This window comes from Trichechus manatus, unplaced genomic scaffold (genome assembly GCF_000243295.1).
Source record: "Trichechus manatus latirostris isolate Lorelei unplaced genomic scaffold, TriManLat1.0 scaffold00008, whole genome shotgun sequence".
Lineage (NCBI taxonomy): Eukaryota > Metazoa > Chordata > Mammalia > Sirenia > Trichechidae > Trichechus > Trichechus manatus.
The window spans coordinates 309,816-320,398 of record NW_004443944.1 but is presented as its reverse complement, the minus strand read 5'-3'; the positions used below and the strand labels follow the sequence as shown (position 1 = coordinate 320,398).

The following is a 10,583-nucleotide window of genomic DNA, read 5'->3' as shown; positions in this document are numbered from 1 at the left end:
CCCAGAGAGCATTGTGTATACAGGTGGGGGTGGGGACGGGCCCCCTGCGGGCATTGTGTGTACATGTGGGGATGGGGATGGGCCCCCTGAGGGCGCTGTGTGTACAGGTGGGGTTGGGATGGCCCCCCCTGAGGGTGTTGTGTGTACAGGTGGGGGTGGGGACGGGCTCCCTGAGGGCGTTGTGTGTACAGGTGGGGTCGGGACGGGCCCCCTGAGGGCGTTGTGTGTACAGGTGGGGTCGGGATGGGCCCCCTGAGGGCGTTGTGTGTACAGGTGGGGTCGGGATGGGCCCCCCGAGGGCGTTGTGTGTACAGGTGGGGTCGGGATGGCCCCCCTGAGGGCGTTGTGTGTACAGGTGGGGACAGGCCTCCTGAGGGCGTTGTGTGTACAGGTGGGGGTGGGGACGGGCCCCCTGCGGGCGTTGTGTGTACAGGTGGGGTCGGGATGGCCCCTCTGAGGGCGTTGTGTGTACAGGTGGGGACAGGCCTCCTGAGGGCGTTGTATGGAGGAGTACCAGGCTGGTACATCTTCCCCTGGGCTGGCTCCCGCCTCCCTCCTCTCCAGCTGCCTGGGTTGAAGCCCCTCCCTCCCCCAGGGCTGGTAGGTGTCCTGTGGGACCCCAGGTGGTTGCTGTGCCACCAGGTGCACCGGAGCTCACCAGCTGTGCAGAGGCTGCTCTGTGCGGGCTAGTTTGGAGCCGTCAGGCCCACGGAGGAGCTGCACAATTTGCGCACCTGATAGCCTCTGCCTGAGGCTGGGTGGACCCCCGCTGCCCATGGCACTCACCCTGTGAGAGCAGACAGGTCAGCACTCAGCCCGCCTGCAGGTGTGTCCCGATGCGCAGGCAGCAGCCCGTGACGACGCCGTGCCCCGGGGCTGCCCTGAGCTTGGCTGTAGGGCTGCAAGGGTGGTGTGCGGGGTCTCCCGGCCGTTCACGGTGATTCCAGCATACGTGCTGTGCTTGCCTTGGGTGCACCTCGTCTGAAATCAGGCAGGATGTTGGTGTACTCTCTGGATGCCTGCTCTGATCTTTGAGCCTCACGGGGTGAGCTGGTGCCAGCTAGCCCTCCACACACCCAGCGTCCTCCTCCCTCTGGCCGCGGGAGGGGTGGTGGAGCGTTTCAGCGCCTCTCAGAGCTCCATACCCACTTCAGAACACAGCTCCTGAGGGAACCTCCTGAGGAAGCTGTGGACACTGGGAACGCCCCAGCTGTGGCCTCCACAAGGAGCCTTCTCTGTCACTTTGGCGTGATTGAGCTTGTTGGAGTTTCTCGCTGTTGAGTTTGTCAGAGCATCGATGGGCTCAGGCGGAGAGGACGGGGCCTTCAGCGCCTCTCACGCAGTGGGGAGCAGCCGTCCTGACCCGCCAGGAGCAAGTAGCTGGTCATGTAGTTGGTTTCTGGAAGAAGTGTGCTCGGTCCCACTTGTTTGTCCTCCTCTCTGGCGAAGGAGGATTGGAGCTGGCTGCTGCCATGCGTGAGGTCTCGGATTTTGGCACAGGCGGCCTGCCGTGAGCAGCTCTGCTGCCGTGGTGGTGCAGGCTGGCATGTCCCTTGTACAGAGCCTCAGCGTGCCGTGGGGGGCATTTGCGCGTATGCTCAGGCACGGGTGGGCCACCAGGGGGAGCCCGTATCAGCCCGTGGCCCCTGCGTCCTGTGTTCAGTGGCAGTGTGAGCGCTGGCCTTGGTCCTGTGCATGCTCAGGGCTCATTGCAGTTCCCACCATCTCATGAGGTGGGCCCAGTGCTCTCTGAGGTCAGGGTCCGCTAACCTGCCCTGGGTCTGACCCCCTCCCCCCCAGCTTCCTGAGAATGAAGCACAGGTTTGGGGAGGTTCACATGACTGCGGGGCTGGACGAGCCTTAGTGGTCACCAGCTTGTGGTGTCTGGGGCCCTCACACTTGCGTCCTTGGGGCCTGGCCCTACGGAGCTGCAGGTGGTGAGGGAGCCGGGCCGGGTCAGAGATGGTTTGACCTGCACTGTTCACTGTCCATCCAGGGCCTTGGGCAGTGGTTCACCCCCGGGGTCCTGCTTCCACCCGGGAGCAGTGCGGTGTGCTGGTTGGCGCTTGGTGCACAAAGTCTTAAAGGCCAGGTCCTTGAGTGTCCTCCGTGTCAGGAACGGCAACCAGGATCCAGAGATGGAAGGGCTGCGCTGGGCCCCAGTCTGGCTGGTCACAGAGGACGTGGCTGGCAGCTGGCCCCTAGGATGCCCCCAGCAGTGACGAAGCCTGGGGGTCCCCAGGGGCTTCTGGACCTGTTAGGTGCTCATGCTCTCAGGCAGCAGACCTGCAGGTGTGTCAGCCGAGCTGGGGGTGGGGCTTTGTCGAGTGGCAGCCTAGCCAGACTTTCAATGTGACCGTGTGGGCAGAGCCGTGCTGTGGCACAGCTCCCCTGCAGAATCTGGGTGGCAGAGGGGTTTCTTGGGTCAGCACGCAGCGGGCTAGAGATGGGCGTGTGTCCTGCCCTCCAGGGGCAGCTGTCACTCCTGACGGAGGCCAGGGTGTCGTCCTGGGGGTGTGGCCTGGGCTGCCTTTCTCACCTGCGTTTCTCCTTTCCTTCTGCTGCCCCGGCTCAGGGCTCATCCGTTCTCACACTCCTTTAGGTAAGACTGGTGCTGCGTTGTCAGTGGGGCTGGGCCTGCAGGCGAGGGCGGGGGCGGCAGTGAGACCCCTTGGCTCTGCCTCCTCCCCCAGCCGTACAGAGACCCTGGCCCCTCAGGGATCACCATGGTGGCTGCGTTTGTCCGAGTGCAGTGTCTGTACCCGTCTGTCCCTGGGACCCCTTCCACACTGGCAGACGGGCCTGCTGCATGCTCAGCCTTCCTAGCTCGTCCTCAGGGCTTGGGATCCAACTCGAGAACATTCCATCTGGGATTGGAAATATTTTCACTTGCTTGACCTGTTTGCTTCTCTTTTACCAAAAGATCACTTAAGTTGCTGTAGAATTAAGTAAGGCCATCTGAGGGCTGTTTGTACCCAAAACTGAACCAAACCCGGCGCAGCACCAGGCTTCGTTTGACAGAGCTGTTTCTTTCACGTCCCCCTTGCGATGCCCCCCGTCTGGGCAAAGCCCGCCTTCTGGGCAAAGCCCCCCTTCTGGGTGAAGCCCCCCCTTCTGGGCTGACTGCTGGAGTCTCCAGAGGGGAGAGGAGAGAGCCTGGGCTTGGTGGTACATTTCCCCTGGCAGGGCCCCTCCGAGGCTTCTCTGGTGGCAAGTGGGGAGTGGGGGTCCCACCATCGCCCCCATTCTGCCAGATAGAGGCTCAGCACCGGCGAACGATATTGATATTAACTCTCGCTTCCCTCTCTGCTTTCACCATGCTTCCGAGCAGCAGCTACTCCATCCGCCACTCCATCAGTATGCCGGCTATGAGGTAAAGTGTGCCCATCCCACCCGCCAGCCAGGCCAGTTTCCAGGTCGCCACGGGTGGGCAGGCAGCCTCGCTGTCACACCTAGGCACTTCCTGTGCCCCTGAATCAGGACCACCATCCCCTGCAGCCTCCCATTGACAAGGGGCTTGGGAAGGGCTCTTCTAGGCTGAGAGGAAGACCCAGCACTGGGGTCCCCAGAGAAGACCCTTCTGCCGGTCACCCAGTACAAGCACAAGCCCTGGCCCCTGTTTGTGTGGCAGGTTCAGCTCAGGGGTCAGACAGACCAGGTGTCCACAGGGCCTTCACCCAGAGGGGGCATCCAGAGCCATAGTCTCCTGTCTCCTCTGTCCATTGCAGCCACAGTTTTGGACAGAGTCCTGTCCTTGTTGCCAGCTTCCAGGGGCATCTGGTTCCACTGTTGCCCAGGCGGGCCTGGGGTCCGGCACGCCTGCCTGTGGCGGGGCAGGGCAGCCCAGGCTCTTGGGGGTGGCTGGTTGCCTTGGTTGGCCTGCTTTCTCTGCTGTCCCAGAATTGTCCTTGGTTTCCTTTTGTGCTCAGAGATGTGTGTGAAGAACACATGGGACTTCTCTAACCCAAATACAGAAAGCCAAGGGTGTGCATTCCAGGGACAGGAGCGATGTGCCCAACATCCTGCCCCTCTCATCAGGATTTTCAGGTGTCCCGTGGGAGGCCTGGTCTCACCAGTGGGTGGCAGGCACGTGTCCGTCCCAGGGGGGCCACACGTGGGGTCAGTAGACGTGGCTGGCCTCGGTTCTGATGCAGGGAAGCCTCCTGAGTGACCTCGACAGGCTCTCCGCGGGGGCGCTGGGGGCCCAAGTCTGGCGTGTTGCCTGCCGCATTCTGGCAGTGAGGTCTCAGGATGCTGTGGGGATCCTTCTGGAGGACAAGCCTGACTCTGAGGCCCGTCAGACACGGGGGCAGCACAGCTTTTCCTCTGGGCGCTGATGTCTCTGTTCTCTTCTCACAGGAACTCTGCAACCTTCAAGTCGTTGGAAGATCATGTTGGGACCATAAAGGTAAGCGTATCCTCACCGTTGTCTGAGTCTCTTGAAGGGTACAAGCTCCTACTTACATAAACTTTTTAAAAGGTGTTTTTTTGTTTTGAGATGATTGTAAATTCAGATGCAATTGTAAGAAGTAAGACCCAGAGAGCCCACGCATCCTTTACGCAGTTCCCCCGGCGGTAAGATCTGGCAGAACTGTCATACCGTCATACCAGCACGTTGACAGGGACAGAGTCAAGACACTGCATCCCACAAGGATCCCCCGTCACCTTTTATAGCCCCCTCGCCCTGTTCCTACCCTCCTCGGCCCCCTGCAACCAGAGACCTGGTGTCCAGCTCTCTAACTGTGTCATTGGGAGAATGCTGTGTGACGGAGCCGTGCCGTGTGTAACCTTCTAGGGTGGCTTCTTTCCTACAGCGTAACTCCTGGAGATCCGTCCAGGTTGTCGCCTGTGTTCATAGTTCCTTCTTCTTCCTGCTGAGCAGTCCCTGCTACGTGGGCTCTTGGTGGAGTCGAGCCCCGTGGACGCCTGGCGCGGGGTTGGCCTCTGGCTCCCGGTGGGCGCCCCGTCTCAGGTGTGTTCTTGCCATTGCAGTCTAAAGTCGTCGGTGGCAGAGAGAACGGCAGTGACAACCTTCCTTCTCCGACAGGAAGCGATGACAAGCCCCTGCCGGACCACGCCCCTTTCTAAGCCCCAGCAGCTTTGCCTAGCCACAGAACGCGTGCAAGCACCCCTGAACCCATCACAATTGCAACTCTGCGCAACAGGAACACCTGCCAGCCCCCAGTGGGAGAGGAGCAGGCCTGTGTGAGGACACGCTGCCGGGCCTCGTGGGTCAGCACGCAGCCTGGGATATAGGCATGTTACACTAAAGTTTGCAGATGGGGTAGATCACTGTGCCATCCTTCCTGGGGGTGCAGGAAATGGACAGGCAGTGGATCCTCAGGGGTCGTGAACCAGCACCCACGCTCACTCTTGGAATCTCATGAGCACATCAGGATGGTAAAGGAGTGGGAAGAGCTGTGAGTGTAGACAGTGGCCTTTTCTGATCCCTCCTCCTCCTTCCCCAAGCCCAGGAGGAGTGCCGTCACCCAGAGAGCTTTGCCTGAGCTGTAGTTTTCATTTCAAAATGCCGAACAAGAAGACTGTCCATTTTCTCTGAGATCCCCAGGAAGGAAACTAATATTAGCGGCCTAATTGTTACATTAATGATGTAGCTTTAACAAAAGTAAATTTCTTTATTTTTTAAACGCAGTGGACTTTTCAAAAAGTAAAACTAAGCAAAGCAGCTTTAGCCTCATAGTTAGAGATTATTATTTCTTTGGATTCAGCTAAAATACATGCCTTGCTTTGCCTTTTGCTTTATTGTTTATAATCTTTTTATATATGAAAATGGGCTCCTGCGGTGTGAGCACCAGGTAGGGTTGGGCCCAGCCACAAGGCAGCACTCCACGCCGATGCACGTTTTTCACTCATCTTGCCAAACTTGCCCCTGTCTCTTCCCACGAGGGTGGCAGCTCCCAAGCCTGGGAGGGGGTGCGAGAACCAGAAGCCTCTGCCCTCAGCACCCCCACAGTGCTGCTGCACTGCCTTGGAGTGGCCTGACCCCTGAGGGTAGTCGCTGGCTGGCGATGCCTGCGCCTGTTTACTGCACACACGGGGTGGGTGGGAAGCGGAACCGACCCTCCTGGGACAGGTCGGGGATGGGCTGTGGAGACCATCTGGAACCTCTGCTCTCACCTTTCCTCAGGAGCTGTGCTCTGGCAGCGTGCCTGCCAGGGGCCCTGCTGTCATGCTGGCAGTGTGATCTGGAGGGGCAGTTCTGTGCCTTACTGGCTGTGGGCAGGGGATGTGGTGTTGGGCCGGCTCGAGGGTTGGCATGATCTCTGCTCCAGAAAAGCAGGTCTGGCACCACGGGTCTCTCTCACCACCCTCCAGAAACCTCACCCAGGTGTGGTGTGGGGCAGGCACGTGGGAAGGATGCCATCTGGCCCTCTTCCAGGTCATTGCTGTGGCCTAGGATCAGCCCAGTGTGGGGAGAAGGCAGGCTGCAGGGCAACCACTGGCGGACCCTTTGAAATTTAAAATGAACCATGGGTAATCTGTCAATAAAGCATTCCTTTGGGGAAAACCCTCTTCGGCTTGTGTGGTATGTTTCACCTCATCAGGAGGTGACCGAGGAGTGGTAGAGGGGCCAGGATGGCCCCTGCGGCAGGAAGCCGCCCTCTAGGGAGAGCAGACAAAAAACGAATCACTGGTGCAGGTGACAGACCCAAGTGTGGTTAAAGAGCACCGTGAGGACATAACCCGGTCTGTGGTCAGAGCGGGCCTTGGGAAGGAGGAGCTAGCCAGGTGGGGTTGGCAGAGCCCCAGGAGTGGAGTGAGCAAGGGTCTGCAGTGATGGGGGGCCCAGTGGTGGGCTTTGCACCACTGGAGGGAGTAGGCCTGGGTAAGAGTTCTTTTAAGTCCTACAGGCATCTAGCTATGCTCTCAGCTGTTGAGGTGAAGGGTGGGCCTTGGGAGGCCACACCTGGTCTTTGCTGCCTAGCGAGGCCCCAGATGAAGAACCTGCTGGCTCCTGACCGGGGGGGTGTCCACAAGACGAGGATCGGTCATCATGGGGCGGCTTTGTAGGGGTTACAGTGTCTGGTCTCACAACATCCCTTTGGGGAGGGGTCTTCTTTGTCCAGACGTTGGGGCCACCTGGAGGTGAAGGTGAAGACCTGAGGTCCCTGAAGGCCTAAAGGACCAAGAAAATGGCTACAGAGGAGCTGTTGGGCTCAAAAGAAGATGATGAGTTAAGATGGCACAAACAAGAAAAGGCCATCACACAGGAGGCCAGGGAGTGGGAGTGGGGCTCCAGATGGCAGTGCCGGCAGACCCTCTGTGAAAGGACTTTGAGTTCTCCCGGGGTGTGCCCGTGGTGCTGATGGGGGATCCCCAGCGTGATGAGAGCACCTCCTCTTTGTGCTTAAGGTTTTTAAGGTAATCTTAGAAACGGGCTCCCTCCCCCACTCTTGTTCCCCACCCCCCGTGTGTGATGGCCCTGTCGTGACTCACTTGGTCATCCTCCTAATGTGTTTTCATGAATATATACTTGTCTTCCTCGCTCTTCAAAACCCATCTGGAGTTCCTGTCACACCTGCACACACAGCTCTTTGTGGAGAGTCTCCCTCTGTCCTGCCTCTGCTGCTTTGCTTATTTCCATTCCTGCTGCCTTGTGCTCCCCAGCAAGATGGCCCGATACAACAGCTGGTACAACAATGAGCCCGCACAAAGGGTAAAAAGCACTGCAGCTGTCTGGAGAGTCAACCTCCTAATTTTTTTTGAGAATATGTTCCATACAAAAAAAAAAAAAAAAAACCCATTGCTGTCGAGTGGATTCCGACTCAGAGTGACCCTATAGTGCGGAGTAGAGCTGACCCATAAGGTTTCCAAGGAACCCCTGGTGGATTCAAGCTGCCATCCTTTCGGTTAACAGCCGTAGCTCTTAACCACTATACTACCAGGGTTTCTGTGTTCATGCAGTCTTCATTTATTAAATATTTAAAGTGTCCAGTGGATAAGAGACTGCTAGGTTTTGTGGGGTACCCAGAGTGAATCTGATGTGGACCCAGCCCTCAAAGACTTTGCAGTCCCATTTGTTGGGGGTGATAAGGTGTCTAAGTAAGTGACTGATACAAGTAAGAAGAAGTGTGATAAAATCTTTGGGAGTTTCAGGGACTGGAGCAGATGGAGGGTAGAATCAAAGCCACAGTTGGAGGGGTTAGCATTGAAGAGGAATTCCTGTTTCTCTGAAGCTGTGTTATTTTCCTCAAGAATGAGGATAATGATACCTGCCTTATCCAGTTAAAGGGTATGAAGCCTACAAAGCACTTAGCATAGGGCCTGGTGCATCAGAAGTAAATGTGAAACTCTCCAAGAGTGCTAGTCGTTTCCAACATCTGACAGGTAATCCTTCCATTCTTTCTCTGAACATGTTGGCTTGTTTGCTTTTAAACATATTTGTAATAATGCACTCTATATATGATGCCTCTTGCTCATCTTACTTTGAGGAGCATCATGGCATTTTCTGTGCTATTATATAGTCTTTGTATACATTTTTAATACCTCATAATATTTCATTGAATGGGCTTCTACAATTGGGTGGTTTTCCTTTTTCACTATTAAAAACAATATTATCCTGAACATCTTCGTGCATAACCCTTTTTCTGTATTTGAGAACATTTTCTTAGGAAGAATATCCCTAAAGTGGAATTTCTGGGTCAAAGCAGGACTTCTTGCAGCTCCCACACAGCTTCAGTCTCAAATTGGTGCCAGGCGCATTTTGTTCTTTCATTCCTCCACTGTTTCTGGCCTGAGATTTTTCATTCTCTTGAATCAGTGGACATAAGTATTAATCTGGCTTTGTTTCTTGGTTTTCATGGGCGCTGTGATAGTTAAGTTGTGTTTGCCTGGGCCATGATTCTCAGTGGTTTGGCAGTTATGTAGTGATGTAGTTTTGAAGTTATGTAACAATGTAGTTTGGTAGTTATGATGTAATTTGGCAGTTATGTAATAATGTAGTTATCTTCCATTTTGTGATAAAATGTAATCACCTCCGTGATGTGATCTGATGTGATCAGCCAATCAGTTGTAAGGGGAGTTTCCTCAGGGGTGTGGCCTGCATCCAGTATATGTATATATATGGACGTTCTGGCAAAGCTCGCTGGCTTTTGCTTGCTCTGGATCCTGCATCTGGCTCATCATCATCTGACCTCCGGTTCTTGGGACTTGAGAGAGCGGCCTGCCATATTGCCAGCTGATCTTGACTTCATCAGCCACTGCAGCCTGTGAGCCAGCAGCCTGCCATCTGACCTGCTGATCTTGAGTTTGTCAGCCCCTAAAGCCGTGTGGGTCAGGAGAAGCTTCCAGCCTGACATCTGACCCACAGACTTGGGACTTGCCAGCCTCTACGACAGCGTGAGCCATTTTCTTGAGCTAAATCTATATATACATATACGTATATACATACATACATACATATATATGTAAAAAAAACAAACCCATTGCCGTGAAGTCAAGTCTAACTCATAGCGAGTTTATAGGACAGAGTAGAACTGCCCCTTAGGGTTTCCAAGGAGCGGCTGGTGGATTCCAACTGCCAACCTTTTGTTTAGCTGCTGAGCTCTTAACCACTGCACCACCAGGGCTCCATATATAGATATATATATACATACTCTTCATTGGTTTTGCTTCTCTACAGAACCCAGCCTAACATAGGCAGCAAGGCTTTTTCTTGCTGCCTGCTTGCTGTGTTGATCTCTCCATCACTTACAACCCTGAGCCTGGAACAAGCTTGACAATTCCAGGAACGAAACAAAGGCACAAATGATGGCAGTGTGGTGTACAAGTTCAGACACGCGGGGCCGGAGCCTGTTGAGCCTGCAAGCAGTTGGCAGTTCAGATTGTACTCAGTGTGTAATGACAAGCCTTGGCTGGTATCTGGTATGTGTCTTAAAAAGATGACCACTGAATGAAAGTGGTGAACAGGGGCACTAATGGGGAGAGGAGGCACGCAGAACTGCATGCAGAGGTCTGTCTGGCAACTCCGGGGTTAGTCCGTAGCAGCACAGAGTGAGCACTCCATGGCGTGCTGGAGACACGGTGGTGGGGCAGGTCAATCCCTCAGGGGTCGATGGGCCGTGCTAAGGCAAGGGACTGCGAGGGGTGGGGCGGAGGCGATCCTGGGCGGAGGCTGGGCGGTGCATTACAGTGACTGGACAGGAAGGATGAACTGTCGGTCCTACGACGGGGTTGGGTGGGGCCGCCGGCTCCTGTTGTTGGAAGACGTTTATGTTTTCTCAGTCTTACGTAAAGGGCTGAGCAAACTCAGGTGCAAGATAAGGCCTCCCCCCCTCGCCGCCGCATCTCTCCCTCCGGTCGCCAGCCCCGGCAGCTGCCGGCCCGGGGGCACCTGAGGCCCCGCCTCCGGCCCAGCTCTCCTCCCCACCACCACGCCGGGCGATGGGCACTTCCGGCTCCGCTGCTGCTGGCTCCGCCCACCGGGCTGCCCACGGGCTGTCACTAAGGCTCCGCCCCTGACCGGGCGTGGCCTTGGCCCTGCAATCCGGCGCACGCGCCGGCCCGCCCGCTGTCCCGGCCGCAGGGGCTCACGTCCTTCCGGGGGCGCGCGCGCCGGTGCG

General features: G+C 56.4%; 1 protein-coding gene across 5 annotated transcripts in view; it reads left to right on the top strand.

Annotated features, from left to right (window-relative positions):
- Window positions 1–6,529, top strand: part of TPD52L2 (TPD52 like 2) — an 18,289-nt gene extending 11,760 nt beyond the window's left edge. For 3 of the 5 annotated variants that reach the window (XM_023742501.1, XM_004370158.2, XM_023742514.1), the window contains 3 exons: window positions 3,332–3,373; window positions 4,360–4,408; window positions 4,993–5,218. In XM_023742501.1, coding sequence (XP_023598269.1) covers window positions 3,332–3,373; window positions 4,360–4,408; window positions 4,993–5,088 — 187 coding nt within the window. In that variant the 3' untranslated portion in view covers window positions 5,089–5,218. Of the gene's footprint in view, window positions 1–3,331; window positions 3,374–4,359; window positions 4,409–4,992 lie in introns of all 5 variants that reach the window. The other 2 variants (XM_004370160.2, XM_023742517.1) reach the window with 2 other exon arrangements.
- Window positions 6,530–10,583: the final 4,054 nt, after the last annotated feature.